The sequence below is a fragment of the Gallus gallus genome, chromosome 20 (assembly GCF_016699485.2).
Source record: "Gallus gallus isolate bGalGal1 chromosome 20, bGalGal1.mat.broiler.GRCg7b, whole genome shotgun sequence".
Classification (NCBI taxonomy): Eukaryota; Metazoa; Chordata; class Aves; order Galliformes; family Phasianidae; genus Gallus; species Gallus gallus.
Window position 1 is genome coordinate 5605731 of NC_052551.1, and position 20335 is coordinate 5626065.

Genomic DNA, 20335 nt, shown 5'->3' on the forward strand with positions numbered 1-20335 from the left:
TGTGGTGGCCCAGGAGAGCCCTCTCCCAGGCTCTGTGCTGCTGCAAACTCCCACTGTGCCCACCCTGGGGGCTGACACGTCTCTGTGCAGTCCCAGGCAGGGATGTGTGAGGCGGTGCAGCCTGCAGGCTCCAGGCAGAGGGATCCCCTTGGGAACAAAGGAGAACTTGCAGGTTCAGCCCAACCCTGCTCTTGGAGCACAGTTCTCCCGCTGTTGGTGAGGTTCGAGTTCAGCTGGTGAGGCTGGAAGCACTGGAAACATTGCTGTTTGCATGCCACAGAGCAGAAAGCGCTGAGTCCCAGGACTCCTCTTCTCCAGAGGCTGCAGTGTCAGCTTGAGCCTCGTGACCAAATTAACTCCTTCCTGCTCAAGGATGAGCTCTGCACTCCCTGCAGCAATCAGTTAACACGGCCACAGCAGCTTCCTGCAGTGCAGAGGACACGTGTTGGGACCCAGGCACCCACCTCAGCCCTGAGCTCCTCTGTGCCCCCAGGATCTCTCTTGCTGCACACCCCATCTCGCTTTTCAAGAACCGTTGTTCTACTTACCCAGCAGTCCCAACTTTCAAAGTGAATTGGGGCTGAGGAGGTATAAATAGATGCTGGACCAGATGGAATCTCTGCTGTGCTTTATAGCTAGCTGAGCCATCGCGTGCTCCTCTCGTAGCCTGAGCAAGGGCAGTATTAATTATGACACTGCCCAGGCAGACTGCACGGGAGGTTACGACAATGATGCTCAAGCTGAGGATAAATATAACCTGGCCGGGATGTTTTGCTGAGTGAGCACAACCCAGACAACCAGCACGGTCTGCAGGGCATTTCTGCAGCAAGGCACAGGACAGCAGGCATTTTGCTTTAAGAAATCATTGGCTTTGCACTTTCCCTGCACTGCATGATGTACAAAATGCATCTCAGTGCCACACACTATTGTCAGACATGGAGAAATCTTTACAAAAGCTTCCTTGGGAGCTCTCTGCATCACAAGCTGAATCAGATGTGCAATTACAGAGCCATGACTTAAGAACCTAAAACCCTTCTAAGCTTGATAGAAGGTATCAGGCCTACAAACAATATGTAGGGAGAATTTAATCTTGCAGAGGCTGCCGTTATTTGCAGGGAGAGATTGTATTTGGGATTAAGAGCCAAATTACTGCATAAGTTTTTATTAAGTCTTTATATTTTCAGCCATACCTTAGCATGGCTGTTTTGGGACAGGATCTTGGTTTTACGATGGACATAAATCCAGAAAAAATATTACAGATTCTCTGAAATGGGCAAAATGTAAGCAGGAAAGAAAAAAAAAGAGTTTGTATCCTATCTGAGCTGCTGATTACTTAAAGCTTACGTACAAACATTTCATTAAAGCATGCAATTTTCTGGAAGGCACCAAAAGGAGGCAGAAATATCTAATTTTCCCAGCATCCCTAGAAACCAAAAGAAGCCCTGGGGGATTAACAGCCAGGATGGCTGGGTTAGAAGAGACCTTAGAGCCCACCCAGCTCCCCTTGCTGTGAGCTGGCTGCCCCCCCAGCTCAGGCTTCCCAGGGCCCATCCATGGCCTCAAGAACCCTTAGGGATGGGTCACCCACAGCTCTGGGCAGCAGTGCGGGGGAGTCTCACCACCTCTGGGTGAAGAATTTCCTCCTCACATCTGAGCTAAATCATGGGATCACGCAGATCTGCCTTTAGCACAAAGACCCCCACATTTGGATTGAGAAAGTGCACTCATCGTCTGCTCCATGCTGGCAGCTGCTTCCCCAGCTCTTCTCTCCTGCATGCAGCTGCAGCCCTGGTGGCACCGTGGCCCTGCAGCACCTGGCACACCAGTGGTCCCCTGCCTGGGAGCTGCGGGACAGAGAAGCAGTCAGCACGGGGCAGTGGGCAGGGACATGGTCAGCAGGACCAGGGCAGGTTGCTTCTTGCAGAAGCGAGGATGAGCACTTCTGATTTATGATGGCAGAGGGAAGTAATTTGATGTCTTCTGGCAGCTCTACTCCTGTACGAGCCATAACTTAATCACAGCTGTGCTCAGAGCTGGTTTGGCATGGAGGCAGTGGCCGGACCTGCTGCTGGTGAGGCTGCAGCCAGCTTTGTTTCAGCGGCTCAGTGCTGCGATGCCAATGCTGAAGGGACTCAGCGCTGGGCCACCTCCCTGTGCCCTCCCAGGAGGGAGAACCATCCCGAAGCCTGGTGGGAGCCCCAGTTCAGGCACAGATGAGGCAAAGTGAGCCCCTGCCTGTCCCAGTGCCGGACTCCCCAAGTTCCCTGCTCATCCCCGGTGTCCCCAGGCTGCTCCCGCTGCGCTGCTGGGTGATTAATTCAGCGTGAGTAATTTTGGAGCAGATGATCTCATTCCCGTGGTTCCTGCTGCTTCTCCTGCAGAGGAAAGGAGAGGAGGGGGCGGTGGTGGCAGCAGGGGCAATGCAATGTGCCCCCCGAGGCTGGTGGTCCCCATGGCCAAAGACAACGTCCATTGGAGCCATCCCCACATATTCGTGGGAGCAGAGCACAGCTTCAGAGCACTCGGTGCTGCGAGCTGAGCAGAAGGAAATTTGCTGGCAAATTGATTTCTCTCAACAGAGGGCAGTTTAATCATTTAGGCTAATAAGGGCTCAATTATGACTTTGCAACAAGGCCAGTGTTCGGGGCAGCAGGAGGCTGCTGTGGCTGGAGAGCTGCTTCGATGTTCAGTCCCTGGGGCTGGGAGGAGCCCTGCTGTGGGGTGGCCAAGCCACCTGGGACTGCCAAACTCTGCCTTGCCAGGGGACAGGGAACCTGTGCCCCTGCACCACTGCCACAGCCATGGTGGCCTTTACAGAGTAGAGGGGACACACCACGTGGAAAACCCATTGCACGTGGCGCCCTCCAGCTTCCCACCAAGAGAGCTGGCAGTGCTAAAGGATGGTCCTAGCCAAACATGGTCCTAACCATGCTTGCTGAAGTGCTGAGTGCATACGGATGTTTACAGATGCAGATCTACAAATCTGTATTTTCAAATACAGCCCCATCCTAGTTGTTTCCCCCTCATCTTGCAGGTGGAGTGGGGCTGCTGCTGGCCCTGGGAGGACTGTGGGTGCAGGGCAGCCTCAGCACAGCACTCCCATCCCGCTGTACCACCGAGCACCTGGAGGGAACCCTGGGAAATGGGATGAGATTAGCAAAGCGGTTGAATTATTCTAAGCTAATAAATTACCCAGTCCAGATGGCTCCCACCATGAATACTATTAAAGAGAAAAAGTCAGGGTAAATTAGGAGATTTGGGACTAACGCTTTTAAATTCCTGTGCAGAAGATGCTCTGTGGGGCAGGAGCAGCCCCGGCCCCACGGCTGCCTCCTCACAGCCCTGCAGGGACGAGGATGCACAGCCCAATGCTCTTGTCCTCCTTCCATTCCTGTTTCCCCCAGGGCACTGCACTGAAGGCTGTGGGGCTATTTCCCTGCCCTGCATGATTAGCACAGCACCTCCTGCCCAATGGTGTCTAGCTGAGGCTGGACGTGCAGTGCACATTCTAATTTGGACAGGGACAGGGAGAAGGGAGCTGCCTCCTGCCCCAGGGATGGGGACAGGCAGTGGCAGTGTGTTTGGGTTTGGGATTACCCGGATGAGATGTAGGGCTCATTATTTGAAGAAGTCAGAGAAGTGGTGGGAGTGGGGGAGCACAGAGACGGGGACGTTTGGAGATGGAGCATCCTATTAATACCCCTGCTTGTACAAAAGGCCATCAACAAACCAAAGAAACACCAGTGAGAACCACTGCTGGGCAGGGAGTGCCGTGGTGAAGGTACCAAAACCCCCATGACTGAGAGAACCGACAGGGTGAGGGGAGGGGGTGGGCAGCAAAACCTCCCCTTGTCCATTTCTCTTGTTTTTCGGCTCTTTTGGAGGTTACTGTGACCACTGTGTGTTCCCAGCCCCGCGCCGGAGCTGTGCTTACCCAGGAATTGATTCGCCACGCTTGAGAGGGAAGGAAGCACAGATTAAATGTAAGCTATTTGCTCAGGATCTCAGTTATGCAACTGGACATCGTAGATTAGGGAAGGTGACCTCCTGTAGCGTGGGGATTTACTGACATGTTCCAGCAGATTTTACACATCCTGGGATCCGGTGCGGCTCAGGATGGAGGAGAGAAGCGCTGCATTGCGAACTGTCACCGCCTCTGTTTGCTGAAAGGCTTTTGACTGACAGCAGATTGTCGTACTGCCAAGCCGGGCCTGGGGGACTGCGGGGTGACAGCAGTGGCTCTGGGCAGCCGTGCAGGGGCTGTGCCCTGTGACATCCTGGCACGGACAGGGCCATCTCCTCCCCCCATAGCCCTGAGCTCCCTCCGGTTCTTCTCTGCCTTCTCCCCCCTTCAGACCCTTCTGAACGGCCCAGGTTTGCTTTCTTGATGTGCGATCTTGCAAATGGAAATGATTTCCCAGCAAAGCATCTGCTCCTCAGGCAGCGGCTGTACCACTGCAGGCATCCTACAGGAGACGCCGCTGGTCCTTCGTGCAAATGTTACATGAAATACATCAATCAATAAAAGCAGTGGGAGAAGCAAAGGGTTTGGTTGTCCGTGCTGGGAAATACCAGAGCTACCCGGGATAACTGCCCTGCAGCCATGCCTGGATGGTTTCTGGGCCATGGGACACCTGCCTGCCGATGGAGTGGTTCAGCCCATCTGGTTGGTGCTGTGCTAGCTGGGAAATTATTTCTTTGCTTTGGCTTTAAATGATGAATCGTTTCCTGACAGATTATCCTTTGTTTATCTCCCTTCGTTCCAGTGGCCCTCTTTGCTGCCCGCCCTGGGCAGGAGCTGGGAACAGAGGCGGTCTTCCCAGTGATTCCCAGCCCCGTGCTCAGGGCAGGGGCTCTACCAGGGCACAGGCATGGCCAGCTAGCACAAAATGATGCTCTGGGCACAGGTGGTGCTGCAGGGGATGGGCACAGGGTGAGGGCACCTGTAGTGCTCCCCAGCTCATTCCAGCACCCCCGCCCCAGAGCACACGGGGTGAGTCCACCTCTGTCACTGCTCCTCTGTTTTCCCTTCCTCCAGCACAATAGTCCCTACAGCAGGAATGTATCAGCATTGTTTGTGATTTAGATAATTTTCCTCATAAAAATCCCTGGGCCACAGCTCTCCTGGGGGTGCTGAGCCCACGCTGGGTGGCTTTGCTGCTCTGCCTGAATCCCGGGGCAGCTGGGGCTGCACGCACCCTCATAGATTGGTAGGGACAGGAATGCTGAGTGCTAAGACCCTGTGGCAGCTCCTCCTTTGCTTATAGGTGCTCGCGAAAGCTGGAAGCTAGCATTCATCTGCATTTCCTGACAAAAGGAGTACATGCTTCAGAACAAGGCTTCCATGCAAGTGAATTTGCTGGGGGTGGGCGACCATTCATGGGGACTTGTTCCCAACTCACTCCTGCACGCTCATGGGGGACAGCAGGCACGGGCAGGAGAGGGGGACCCCAGCTGCTGGCAGAATGGGGACACTGGCACTTCTCTACAGCATGAGACCTGCTGAGAGCACAGGTGCCAGAACGAGGAACTAAAAGTGACAGAGCCTTCTATAACTCGGCTGCATCTGGGGTGGGGAAGCTGCAGAAGGTCACAATGACACCAGAGAGGAACAAGTGTGTTGTGTCGAACCCTGCTCAAGTTTTCGTGTCTTGGTAACAGAGCTGGAGCATCTATAACTAGCAGCAGGTTATTTTTGGCATCTTAACCTATTTTGTAGCTCCCAGGAGGATGAATCCGCTTCTGTTTGACTTTGCAAAGCCTGGATTTCTTTTTGTGTCTGCAGGATGCTGAAATCTGCATTAAAATTCTCCTGCCTCTGCCTCTCTTAGCACAAACATAAGGGTCCTGACAACTCTGCTCCTGCTTTATGCAGAGCCCTGAGCCTACAGCCTGGCAGAGGGCTGCGTCGTTCAGGATACTGTTCAAAATAATCATGCATAAGGCTTTTATGACCCTAAAAAGCCCCAAATCTGAGCAGACACAATCTGAGGAGGTACACCTGCTCTCACAGGCGGGTCACTGGGCCGTGGGCATTGGCTGGAGGTCATTGGAAAGGCAGAGGCGGGTGCCAGAGTTGGAGTGCAGGGGATGGAGCAGGCTCCTGGAGGCAGCTCCCACGGCTCTTCCCATCGCTGCCGTGCTCTTCCCCGCACTGAGGATGCATCTGCCCCACATTCCCTCACTTCTGAAGGTGGGTGTCAGGTCTCTGGTCCTCCGACACACTGTGTGACACCTGTTCTGCCTTTCCCTGCTTCTCCCACATGGAGAATTAGAGAAAGGCAGGAAAATATTTAAGCCAGTGCGTGCAGACCCATCACAGTCAAAGTACTTCACAAAACTGACTGCATTTCTTTGGATTTTTGTTTTGAAAGCAACCCAACAAGAAAGCCTGGCAGCATGAAGACATCATCTTTCAGCACTTTCAGGAGAAGGAAAATCTTCCTGCTCCATTCTGAAAAGGGTTTTCACTGCTGAAAATGTTTCAGAAAACAGCTAAATCAAGCAGAAGGTAAATTACAAAATGAAAGTCTGTTGGGGATGGGTCCAGTCGCTGTGTTTTGCTGTGGTTGGCTGCTGGGGAAGGCAGTTCTGCTCTGAGCATCCCCATGTGCTCAGGTGTGCAGGTCCTGTAGCACAGCTCCCTGCTGGAGCACAGAGCTGACACTGATGAACATTAACCCACACGTGTTTAATTAGACACTTCCTTCGGGAAGGAATGGAAATGGATGTGAGCCATCGGAGCTCACGTTGACCTTACTGTATTGCATGGTCTGTCCAGTCCCAAATGGATCGGAAGAAGAGCTGGCACCTTACATGCTGATACTGAATGAGCGTCAAATTACTCCTTCCCTTATTTCCCCCTTCTTCACCATTTTACTGAAACAAACTGCCAGCAATTCTTGGGCATTGTACGACAAGGTAGTTATCTCTGCAGACAGCCAGCAGCAGATTTATTGACCTCTAAGATGCACTGAAACCATATTTTCCCTCATCTGACAAGTGCGCTATTTTATTAAAACAGTTTTTCAGCAATTCTGAATCACTGCTGCAACTCCATTTTGTCAAAAGCAAACTAAAGATGTTTTCCACCAGAGACGAGGGAATCAAACACAGCGCTGCTCTATGTCCTGAAATGGAGAGCATCCATCCTGTAGTGTTAAGAACGGAGGCAAAAAAAGGGCAGGTTTTCAGACAGCAGTGATAAACTTCTTAATAATTGAACATGAAAGTGAGGGAGTCTTTTTGGCAGAAAAATTAACAAATATGGGAAACTGTTGGTAGAGGACTTTCAGTGAACATCCAAATGAGTGGGCCTCGTGTTTTGAAGGCTGGAAGCAATTTGGCTGCACTTGAAGATTTCTCTGTAGCAAAAGCATGAAACCCAGAAGGAATTGCATTAGTGCTGTTGACAGTGATGCCCTCCAAAAGATTGACAAAGGTGAATGATTGGACGAGCTTTCAAATGTTAAAAAAAAGTATTGAAATTAAATGTGAAGAGGGGAATAAAAATAAGACTGGTGAGATAAGAAGCAAAGTGATAAATTCGAGTACTTTGTGCAGAACGTAGTCTGAGTCAAAACGTGAGAATATTATCTGTTTTTTCACCGGTGGTACCAGGAGCCAATGTATCTTCGTATACAGATGATAAAAAAATACAATAGCTCTGAAACTACTAAAGCAATCAATGTACAAATTAATTCCCAGGATGTGCTTGCGGTGCATTTACATTACACCCTTTAAAATGAAACTTTCAGGAGACAGACACTCTTCCCAGTCCCTTAAATCCCCTCCTATGGATTCCTAAGGACTAAGAGAGGAGTCGTACCACTGGGAAAACCAATCTGTTGATGACATATCTGACATGTGAGCTATAGCACACGATTTGTTGGCTTTAGGACAGGTTACGTCAGAAGACAAAAGGTCTTCTAAGAAGCCAAATGTTGGCTTACCAGTGCAGACTCCAGCACGCTCCTGAGGTCTCTGTCCATTTGCAAGGTGATGCAGTGTTGGAGGGTATGATGGCAGAACGCGTGTTGTCGCTTGGCTGGGCTGCCCTTTGGTTTGTAGTGACACGGTTGGAGTCACAGCTTCAAATTATTTATCTCGTACAGTCTTCTACAAGCAATCTGCTGGGGGCTTCTTATGTAACACCATTCCTATCGACTTCAGCAAAAACGCTGCAGTGTGAAAAATGTGCATAATGTATAACAAATTTAGCCCTGTTGTTACCTACAAACGTGTGAGTCCTTTTTATCATTTTTGGAACACGGTTCTTACAGCCTGAAGGGAAGGAGGAAGGGAAAAAGCAAGGAGGAAAAAGGGTAAAAGCAGCCTTGCAGGCAGCACCAGAAAATAACCACCACATTTTGCCAAGCTGTTCCTGGCTCTTGAGGGGAAGAAAAAGCATTTTTGCTTCTCCCTGTTGTCCAGCCGCTCCATATTGCAGGACATGAGAGCAGCCTCAGTGCAGGCACCAGAGCCAGCCAGCACCGCCCTTGGAGATAGGTGTCCTCCAGTGAGTGCAGCAATTTCTCTCTCCTAGAAGCAGCTTTGCTGTTGTTGCATCACTGCTCATTCTATAAATCTGTCAATGTCTATTCAAGCCCGGAGCAAATCCATTTGCTACAACTTTTACAAGTACTAAAGCCCATCTGTGGGAAGTCACACACAGGATTATTTCTGTCCTCTTCTCATTACAGACTCAGCAGTCTCATTTAAAAAGATATTTCCCAAACCAGGCTGGGAATGTGTGCAAAGTAGTCCCAAAGCCAAAGGCTTCACAGCCATAGCAACGATGCCCAATGGAGGGAGCAGAGATGGGGCGTGTTGCAGCATGGAACATTGCATCCACACATTTTGGCAATGTTTAATGTTATGGACCCAAGTCCTAACATTAAATGTGCCCGTGTGTGTGCTCAGGGGAAAGGGGTGCAGCCACAGCCCTTCTAGTCAGTTGGAGAAGTAAGCCTGAATCTTTCCAAGCATGACCTGGGATGTGTGCCATACTACTGCTATGTAATTTGGCTCTGCAGCTCTGAGCCATCCAAATTCTCCAGCCATCATTACTTTGCTTGGTTATCATTCATACATTTCTATATGCTAGTTTGCTTGGAAGAAAGAGGTTGGAAATTTACAGCTAGAGTGGATCAGTCTGTATTTTTGGAATTGGAGCTAAATTACCCACCAGTTGAAGCATTATTGTGTTTTACAATAATTGCTGATTAAAATTCAAATGCACTAAATTCCACCTGTCATTCCCAGCATCGCCTCCTCTTGTGACAATGCCAATGCCATGAGCGGCTGTGAATGAAAGGAGGGAAGGAAGCAGTTTGCACAATTCCATGCTTTCATTCAGCCACAGTCTGTTCAGTCCTCGCTCTGAAACCCTCAGGATATCTTCCACAAAATGTCTGCTCTGCAGGAAGGTTTGTGCAATGAAGACACTGTGGCTCAGATTTTCAGGGGCAGCTCCTTTGTCTCCACACCCACGCAGAACTGATGCCCATCTGCCTGAGCTGCAGCCCTCTCTCAGTCATGGCCAGTCAACCTGCTACCTCAGTACACAGGCACTTATGATTACTGATCTGGTTTCCAGGTGGGTGTTTCTCTTATGAAGCCTTTGAGAGGAGCTAGATGGGCTGTGCAAGTCCTACTTAACCTCTTGGGTTTTCTCCTTGGCCGTAGGATGTGCCTCCAGCCCATTTCTCTCTGGCTCTGTTGAACTTTCCCATGACTGCACAACCTCTGACTGGTTAAACTCCCCAGTCCTTTTCTTCTCTCCCAATGCCTCCTCCAGTTCAGCGTTTTCGGCTTTCTTCCCGCTTTTGATTTCTCATTTTCTTTTTCTCTCAAGCTTCTGCTTTCTGTGCCTAGCATTTCCAAGCCCAGAGAGCACCTCTGGAGAGGTATTGTGCTTATAAATCAGGGCAGGGGATAATAAGCAAGTACCCGATCCTAAGATATTTTTCCCATGCAGGTGTTTCCTCTTCCCTTTTGCTAGTGGCTGAGTATTGCAACAGATGATACTTGTCTGCAAATTACTACTACCTGTACTTCATCAGTCTGGGCCCACGTTTCAGTCAATTGGATCTTCAGAGAAGACAGTCTGATTTAATACCCCTTTGTCCACCTCTGCTGTCTGAACCAAAGGGGAAAAAAAAAAAAGCCAATAAATCAACATTTGAGAAGGCAGAGTGAAGCAGAGATTGTCAACTGAATGATACCCCACAGCAGTACTCAACCTATTCATGCAGTCCTGCTCCCAATGGGTGGAAGTCACTGAATGGGCTGAAGCCGAAGTTAGTAGATGCCAACCGTAAGAACAGAGTGCACAGTCTGGTGTGAAGCCTCAAATCTTCTTAACCCTCGAGAAAAGGCTGGCTAGACAAATGTGAAAAGAAATGGGAATAGCAAGGACAGGGAATGTAGGACTGAAAGATGACGACTCAGCATCTCATTACTCACCTTCCCAGCTCTGTCTCCACAGTGGTTTAGCACCTTTGCAGGCTTGGTTCTGATAACTAAAGGCAGAGAGAGAGATGACTACAACAGTAGGATATTAGAAGAGAAGGGTGGAAAAACAGCAAGACTGAAAACAAATCTGCTTGACGGTGGGGCTTGGGGTTTAAAGAAGGGCAGTTCATTCTGAACTGCACTGTGCACAACATGCTACACTGGCCAGTCCCTTACAGCAGTGCTTGCTATACCATGGCAGGGTACGAATGGGGTTGGACTGTTAAGAAACCAGAGCGCTCTCAGCTTGCCTGGATTCCAGCCAGCAAAGGATGCTGCAAAAACCTGTCTGGCTGCTTTTGCAACCTGCACTATTTCCCATGGACAATATAAGTTTGCTGAGGCTAGAAAATAAGAATGCCTATATTAGCAAAAATCTGAAGGTAGACTTGAGATCAAAGCAGGAAATCTGCATTCAATTCCCAACTCCAAAAGAGCTTTTCCTTATGTGGTCTTGGGCAAACCAAGTAAAACTCCCAAGCTTCATACCCTGCACTTGTATAAGAAAAATTATACTGCCTTCTGTTCTTTGTCTAGACTATGTAGACAGTGAGCTCCTGGGGAAGAGAAAGTTTTCCACCATGTGTTTGTACAGTGTCTGGCTCTTCAGGGCATCAGTTTTCAATATCCCCTCAGCACATATAACGAGGAGGAAAAAATAATAATAATAATAATGAATAATAATCCTCTCACTCCAGCATACAAAAAACTAACTTCCCAAGCTGACCCGGACACCTAAGACTCAAGACAAAAAAATAAGCAACGTGACTAGTTGGAAGAGAAAGACAAAGTAGGAAAAATCTATTAGAGCTTTCCATGGTTCAATCCATCAGAGCCTGCTTCACTGGGGAAACAATCAATGAACCTCTTCCACTGGAGCAGCCACAGACAGGCTGTTCTGGAGGCAGTAAATCCTTGCATTCGTTTGTTCTCGGTTATGCTCAGCTTATTTACAGGCTCACAGGAGTCTTCCTTCTTGCTTATCCTCACTCCTCTGAGTTTCTCCCAAGGATCATTCTGTTCATGCTGACCAGCAAAGAGCGCTTTCAGGCTTACAGCTCCCAGCTTCACTTGGAATCCTTATTGCCCTTAAACAAACTGTTTCCTCCAGGCATCCGGACTTTAACTATCTCTCTGAATTCCAGCTGTTGACATATTCTGTCTTAATTTAAGGCAGAGGTTTTTGGTTTAGGATGTTTTGGCCCAACTAGTAATCAAGTAGCTGAGTTAGGCAAGTCTCTGCCTTAAGAAACATAATGTTAAAGCAGGCAAAGGAGAGGTAGGTGACACCAAAGCTAAGGGATGATGCTGGGAGCACTCAGATCATGCACGGGTGAAGAAAGCAAAGGACAGAGAAGAGCACTGAAAATCACCTGGCATCTGTGGAAGCAGAGATCAGCCATCCAAACCACAGGCTAGGCTCTGTCCATTACATACTGGTCCCTCTGCCACCACTGTGCTTTCAAAATGCAGTGGAACAAGAGACATTCAAGTGACTACAGCATAAAGGCAAGACTAAATTGCTGTTCCCTATTTAAAAACTTCCTCTTTGAACAAATAGAAAGCAGCTCTCAGCACTTCTAGGTAGCTCCTGGGAACCTGGAAGCAGATTTTGCTTCACAGATGTCCTTTGCTCCTCAGATTGCATGTGCTGCCAGGACCGGTAGACAGGAGCTGTCTAACAGCTTTAATGCACTTGGATTTGTCCCTATAGCTTCTGCTAATGCCTTGATTGGTGCTATTGAAATCTCTTCTTAAGCATATGGTAATACATTCCTCACTGATGTTCTTGCCTTTCAAAGCTCAGACCTGGAGTCATCATTGTCTGTAATAAGTTCACTCTGTTCCTTCTGCTTTACAGCCTGCCCACCCTTTGATGAAGGAATTAATGCTGTTCCAGAGCAAATTCTGATTAGTTTTTGGATTAAGAAATGCACTTGCTATTGATAAGCCTTGCAAACTCTGTTTAGCATCTGAAACTCAAATGACCTTTGTTATTCCAAATGGATCACCAGTAACAAAAACTGTGTATGCCAGGGCTAGAGGATGCACTAATGAGCCTTAATTACCCTGAAAAGCCTCACCTGGGTCCCTCCAAAGGCACTCCATTTAAACTCCATCCTGCAGCCCTCAGCTGTTGCCTGTGCTATGTTAGAGGTGAACCTGCCTCAGATGTATTCCCGGCCTGGTGCCCTGGCTTTCCTTGGCTGACCTTGGAGACGGTGTGCTATTAGGAATTCCTGCCCATGATATGGGGCTCTGTTTGATCACTGAGGGTGCTCCTATGCTGTCACCTCCTGGCTCCCTTGCCCAGGGAACAGCCCTGCTCACATGGCTTTGGCAGCACAAACATGCTGCAGCCCTGGAAGGGCTTTCAGGTGACTCTTTGTGGGTTTATTTATTAACTGTTTGAGAGAAAAGTACGCTTGCTATTATGGGCTATAATTCTTATGTGTTTTACTGTGTGTGGAAATAAAAAGAAAAGCAATGCTTGCAAGTATGAGATTTTTAGCTCTATTACAGCCTTAGAGCTCTAATGGGTTTGAGGCAAGTGCTAGACATGACCAACCCCAGGCTGTCCTCCCTGGTCCTCTTCTGGTTTCTGTAGTGGGGCTCCAGCACTTGATAATATATTTTGCTTTCAGGTTGCTGTTCTGTAGCACCCAGCTTACAGCAGCTTCAGCCATGATTTTTCGGTCATAAAGATGACTGGGCTCTGATCTGCATTTTGTAAGAGCACTGACAGGCCTGTTCTGCTGTATTCCGTGGGGTGGCTCTTGGTGATGATGATGGGTGAACAGAACAAGCATGTGAGGATCATCTTCCTTTGTGCCACGAGATGATGGCATCTTTGATGGGGAGAGTAAGCCACGGACAAGAAATGTGCTCCATCTCCTCCCTATCTAAAGCTTAGCTGCAGTAAATAAGGTATGCTGGGTTCCCTCTCAAAATGGGTGGGGTGATGTCACGATGTCTATGCCACTTCAGAGCAAGCAGTGTTCAGCTCCTCCGGACAGCTGGTGCTTCTGAGCCAGTGCCAGCAATTCTTTGTGAGGAGTGCCAAGAGAGAAATCCAGGCAACTAGAGGATGAGCTAAAATTCACTCTGTTTCTGCAGCACCCCAAATTTCCACCAGGATCTATTAAATGGTGGTGCAGAACCAGCCCAAAAGTTTAGTTGGAACAGGCTGCGGAGATCTGTCCCCACTACGTGTGCTGGGCTTTAGGTGCGAAGGTGGGAGGAAGCCTTGATCTGCCTGAGGGCAGGAAGGCCCCACAGAGGGACCTGGACAGGCTGATCTCTGGGCTGAGGCCAATGGGATGGAGTTCAACAAGACCAAGTGTTGGGTCCTGCAGTTTGGTCACAACAACCCCACACGTTGCTACAGGCTTGGGGCAGGGTGGCTGGAAGGCTGTGCAGAGGAAAAGAATCTTGGGGTGTTGGTTGATGCTTGGCTCAATGTGGGCCAGCAGTGTGCCCAGGTGGCCAAGAAGGCCAACAGCATCCTGGTGTGTATCAGAAACAGTGCAGCCAGCAGGACAGGGAGGTGATCGTCCCCTGTGCTCAGCTCTGGTGGGGCCGCACCTCGAGTGCTGTGCTCAGCTGTGGGCCCCTCACTGCCAGACAGACATCGGGGCCTGGAGCGTGTCCAGAGAGGGGCAATGGGGCTGTGAGGGGTCTGAGCACAGTGGGGTCCGATGGGGAGCGGCTGAGGGAACTGGGATGGTTCAGTGTGGAGAAGAGGAGGCTCAGGGGAGACCTCATTGCTGTCTGCAACTCCCTGAAGGAGGTTGTGTGAGGTGGGGGTCGGCCTCTGCTGCCCGGTAACAGCAACAGAAGGAGAGGTGATGGCTTTAAGTTGTGCCAGGGGAGGTTCAGGTTGGAAAATGGGAAAAAACTTCTCAGAAGGAGAAGTGATGCAGTGGTACAGACTGTGCAGGGAGGTGGGGGGGTCACTGACCCTGGAGGTGATCAAGAATGTGGAGATGGGGCACTGAGGGCCATGGACAGTACTGGTGGTAGGTGGATGACTGGACTTGGTGGTCTTAGAGGTCTTTTTGATCCTTAATGATTCTGTGGTTCTTCATGTTTATTTTTTGGTGTTTGCTGAGATGTGTCTGGGGAAAGGAAGGCTCTCTTGTTGGTGAATGCTGCTGGCAGTGGCTGATGGCCTCAGGATGGGAGAGCCTGAAAGGCAAGGATGTGCAAAGCCTGGCTTTAAACGTTGCTGCAGCTCGGCTGGGAACGGGCTTCTGCGGGGCGCTGGGAACCTTCTGAGGCTGGTATGGGACGAAACGTGTTGGAAGTCCTTTTTCTGACAGGAGCGGGCAGGGCCCCTCAGGCGCCGCGCAGCCCTCGCCCCGCGGACCGCCCTTGTGACAACGACCTCCTCGATCTGAAGGTGCGATGTTTATTTTTCCCGGACGGGAGACGCTCCCCCCTTTCCGGGCAGGGCCTCGAGCTGGGGACCGGCCCCAAGGGTACCCTCACAGCCGAGAGAAGCAGCAGCGGCGAGTCGCGGCCCACCCCTCCCTTCATGCCGCCATTGGCGCGGCTGGGCTGGGCTGGGCGGTGGGGCGGGGCGGGGCGCCGCTCAGAGCGCCGGGCGGCAGCAGGTGGCCGCGCTCCGCACCGAGCTCCGCGCTCCGCTCCGCACCGCCTCGCCCCGCCGCCTCGCCGAGGCCCCCGCCGCAGCCAAGACGCCGCGGGCCGTGCTCCGAGTGAAGAATGGGGCGGCCAAGCTGGCCAAACCGCCGGCGGCGGCGGCGGGCGAAGCCCCCGGAGGTGCCCCCGGCTCCGGGCTCTTCATGGAGCGGTCGCAGAGCCGCCTCAGCCTCTCCGCCTCCTTCGAGGCCTTGGCCATCTACTTCCCCTGCATGAACAGCTTCGACGAGGAGGACGCGGGTACGGGGGGGCTGCGGGGCGGGGGGAGACGGGTGTGGGGAGGCGAGGCCGCGGGCAGCGCCCTGCGGGAGGGCTGTGCGGGGCCGGGGCTGCGCGGGTCCCCAGGGGGCGGGGGGGGGGCACGGCGTGTGGGGCAGCAGACACGGCGGCCGTGGTGGTCTGTGGGGTGCCAACAGGGCCCTCCTGGCCCCGGCCCCACGGAGCAGCGCCCACCGTGTGCGTTGGGCTGCGTGCTGCAAGTGTGCCTGTGCGAGAATAAAGGATTTTTTCACGCGCTCGCTCTTCTGAGGCCAAAATCGAGGTATGTGCAGATGAGCAGCTGGAGATTCAGACCTTTCCTTGCGCTGAGCTCCCTCCTGTGTGAGGCATTAAGGGAGGAGGTGGTTTTGCTGCTGGACATTGCGTCCAGCCGGCCGCTGATTTATGTGCAATCAGCTCTCGGGATGATTGTTTTGGACTGTCATTAGCGCAGCACACCATGCTGCTTTCAGGGTGGGGGAGCGGGGGAATCATTCCATTTAACAAGGGTTAAGTAGATCATGAGATGAGTACAAAATCCTTTCAGAACGGTCGCAATGATTTCTGCCTGCTACGCGCAGACAGTCAGCTGTGCCCATAAAATAAAGCCAGTCTTCAAGGAGAGGGTCGTCGGTGAGCAAAGTGGGATAGCAGTGGGACTGAACAGCAAAGGAAGGGCACTGGGAGTGGAGGGCAGCACAGCAACTACATGGGGAGTGAGGGCACACCAGGCAGAGTGGATGGAGAGCTGTGTATGAGCACTTCATCCATCCCCAGTGGCTCACTCCTAAATGAGTGATGCTTTTCACAGTACACACTGCGCCAGAGACTGAACGTGAATCTTCTGAGCAGCAAATGATGAAAGTTGGTGACTGAGGCATGTTTTAGCATGGGCTGTGATGGTTGCATCCCTCAAAATGCCGGCATGCGCCTTTGTTAGCTCATTCCAGGATGTGCAAATGCCAGCAGGAATACATGGGCAAATCAGCACTGCTGCACCTTTAACGTTGTTGTTTCTAGAGGAATTGACGTAAGAATAAATTCATCATCTGTGTAATTAACTTGTGATTGTCATCAGCATCTTGCAAGGATGCCAGGGAGCGGGCACAGGATTGTATCCCCTAGTGCATATATGTTTAATTCTGTTCTCAAAATCTTGCTCCTTATTTATTTTCAGTTCAGGTTTGGTTTGAATGCGTGGCAATAACAGGAGCTTTGGGAAGTCCTGGCGCTGTTGCTTCAGAAATGATTAATGGTGAGACATGCTTGAGTACCAGAACCTGACACAGTGCCCTGGACGGTGTTCCATGCCCCGGCGTCCAACCTCTTTGCTCTGTGCAGGGTGATGGTAAAGCAAATACCTTCTGTTCTAGTGCTTAGAAAAATGGTTTTGCACAGAACTGTATTTATTTATTCACACTTACTGAATGCTCATGCATGAATGCTAATAGGCTGCTCTTAATACAGCACAAGTGCTTGTCTCTGAATTAAATGAATCTACAATTAAGACCTCATTCTCCATCAGCTTATTAGTGGCTCTTGCCTGCTCAAGTTAGTCATGTTAGTAAAGCTGTTGGGGTGATGTTCAGTACATTGGGGGTGTTGCAGTATTGTTCCTGTGTTTTCTGCTTCTTAATGTGCATCCAGACACATATGAGCCAACAGCAAGAATGAGTGTGTGCTGCTTTGTAATGTTTTTCATGCTAAAACCTCAAGCCTGTAATTTTTTTTTTGAGAAAGTAAATGTCATGAAAGGGAGGTTTATAAAAGAAGTGATGAGTTTGTGCCAGGTGATATTCTGTAATGTTCACCTCCATGCATAGCCCTGAAATAGTGAGATTCTGACCACTTGAAGTTGCAAAGTGATTCCTGTTCATCTCCCCCCCCCCCCCCAAAAAAAAATATATATACATCTTAATTGCTCCATCAGGGAGATGAATGCTGCATTTGGCAAGGTGTTCTCCATAAGAGACAGCAGCAGAAAAGAAATAAATTTGATCCTATGAGCATTGACAAAGTAAGAATTGTATTTCAGACGGACACATCATCCATTTTGTCTGAGCTGAGAACTGCATCTTTAAGAGAATAGTCATCCTATGGAAAAAAACGAGGAGTTGATGGATGGCTGTGCCATCCCTCTGGAAAGGGAAAGCAGCCTAATAAGAACTCAGATCTGCAAACAAGGAAAACTTTGAGCTTATCACTAAAGTTACTTCAGGTGGGTCAGATGGAAGGGGCGTGGGAGGAAAACTTGTCAGGGTGCCCATGCTGAGAGGTGTGGTGGTGCAGGAGCTGCCAGCTGGGTTTGGCCAGTACTGGTAGTACGTGTGGGTTCTGGTATTGGCCACTTTTTGTCTTGGAAAATGGATCTGCTTTTGAGAAATGCTGTGACTTGTAATGTGTCCTTTTCTGCACTGGCCCTTTTGTTCTATACTGTCCATCTCTGGGACAATCGAGAAGACTCTTGTCATCTTCTACAGCTTTTCTGCCTGCCATGAAACCAGCAAGGTTTGAACTGATTGCTCAGCTGCAAAGTGGATGCAGGTGATGCCTGCTTGTATCATAGCACGCAGAAGCAGCAGGCCAGTGTGCATAGGATAGTGATGGGACTGAAGAACCTGGAGTGAGAAAGTGGTGATCTTTGGAACGCTTCCAGAGCTACTCATCCCACAGTGAGGGTGTGCTTGAGCCTCTGCTGTGTGCTGTGGCAAACAGGCCCATGTGCCTCTCTCCAAATAGACCAACGTGGAGTGGCACTGAAATTTGCACTCCTGTTTTAATACCCTGCTCGTTCCTCAGCTGCTTACACAAAGAGAATACTCTGAGCAAACACTGAGCTGTGTTCACCAGTAAGCTGCAGTGGGGCTTTGAAATAACAGAAATTACTGTCTGCACTCACTAGCATAAGGATGCTAGGTTAATCACTCTTTTGGTCTGGGAATGGTAATGTTGCCATGCTTCCTGCTGGCTGAGTGCTGCTCTCTTCGTTCCACCAGGGTCCTCATCAATGGTAGTGGAAGTGAATGATTTTGAAACTGCAGTTATTATCTGCCTAATTGTTGTTTTAGCTTATGCAAATACCTGTCCTGAGCTCTGATAATTTTTCAGTTATGGCGTAGTGGGCTATAAGGGGGTTACACAAATTAAGTGTAGATGTCCAAATGGATACATACCTATGGAGATGAAGTAGGGTTACTTACCAGGATGATACGTGTGGTTCTGGGTGTTACTCCCCTGCCCTGCTGGGGTGTGATGGGCTGCCTGCATTCTGCCTGCCACCCAGGGCCTTCTGCTCTCCTGACTTACTGGCTGCTGTCCATCACAAGCATGCTAACATTGTTGTGAATGCCCCGTGTGTGCACGTTTCTAGAGATGTGAGCCTGAAACCCCTTCTTATTTGTAAGTATGAGCATAAATCTTGGTTGTTCTGAGCATCTGCCGTGATGCTTTGTCTTGCTCTTGGCTAGAATCAGCTCTGCTGGTGGCAACATGTCAGAAAGACCTGAACTGCCAAGTGGCAAGTGCACATGGGTTAAAAATAGCATGCTGGGGATTTATGATGACTGTGGGAACCTGCCTTGTAGACAGCTTGTGAGGTCTGGGTGCAGGTTGCAACTGAGGCCTGAGTTCTGCAGAACAGTGCTTGAAAACCCTTTTACCAGGAGAGGTCTTGTGCAGCCTCACCCAGGACTGAGGACAGACTTGGAGCTATGTTTGTAAAATCCAGCTGGCTTTGAGTGGGAGCAAGGAGGTGGCTTTGCTGCCTGTGACAGTCAGTGTAAGGGAATTGGGGTCCAGGAGCTCTGAGGAGGGATGGGCTTACATGCAGGAACCTGTATGTGACCAGGGACACAGACAGTACTTGCAGGCACAGGTGGGGCAATGCCAAACACGGCTGCTATGCTCAGTAGCCTGCTTTGAAGTCCATGAGATCTGCAGGTTTGGCGGTGTCTCCAAAGAATGGCATTGCCAACCCTGGGACTGGAGGTTGGGTTTCCCAAAGGTGGTGCCTAAACTTCAGGATCCAGGAGCACTTCTCACACCTGTGTGTCTGCTCCAGCTGTGCTATGGCTGAGGGGCAGACATGCACCAGCTCCTTTCTCTTCCATCCTGTGCCCCAATTTCATAGGGAAAGAAATCCGGTTGCACTGATAGAAGTCACCTGAGGTATGCTCTGACAAGTGCCATGCTGAGAGGCACCAGGGTGCGATTGTTCCTCAGCCAGCTGGAACAGAGGGAGTGGCAGGGAGAAAATGGTTTCCAAAGTCAAAATGTCTCCTGGATACTGACAGCAAGCCTTCCTCATGGCAGCTGCTTGTTCTGAAGAGTTGAGCTCGAGATGGAATTCAGCCTGGGCTGCTGCTCACACACTATCAAGTACCAGCAGATGCAGCGCGCTGTGATCAATTGCTTTGAAGAGAAGCCATGTGAAATATTAATGTAACATTTAATGTTGGGCTGGAATAACGGGCTGGTTGTACACTTACAGGTTAGTGTAGAAAATGCTTTTGCCTGGCTCCTATCTGTTGGACTTTGCTAATTTTAATCGTTTAACTTCTATATAGTTTTAAACATGAAAGAGTCATAAAGTTATGAAGCAGATCTCCTATGTAGGTTTTTAAGTTGCCATGGATTTTTTTCAGTTGTGACACTGTGTTGGATTGGTGTTGATGTGATCTGCAGAGACAAAGATGATTCAAGTCTTTTTTTAATGTATATATATTGAAGTTTAGTCCTTCTAGTCCTTTTATCCAAAAGATGTTACAGGTTTATAGGATGCTCCAAAACCAGATTTGTTGGTTCTTGGTGAGGTAGGCAACCACATCCATACTGAGAACATCCAGAGGACAAAGAAATAATTTGCGTGGCTGTAACATTAAGCATTTTTCCTGTTAAC

General features: G+C 49.9%; 1 protein-coding gene across 1 annotated transcript in view; it reads left to right on the forward strand.

Moving 5' to 3' along the window:
* The first annotated feature begins 15111 nt into the window (after positions 1 to 15111).
* The window catches only part of RIMS4 (regulating synaptic membrane exocytosis 4), a 50616-nt gene continuing 45392 nt past the window's right edge, over positions 15112 to 20335 (forward strand). Inside the window, exon 1 of the mRNA XM_425700.7 lies at positions 15112 to 15420. Coding sequence (XP_425700.2) covers positions 15324 to 15420 — 97 coding nt within the window. The 5' untranslated portion in view covers positions 15112 to 15323. The remainder of the gene's footprint in view (positions 15421 to 20335) is intronic.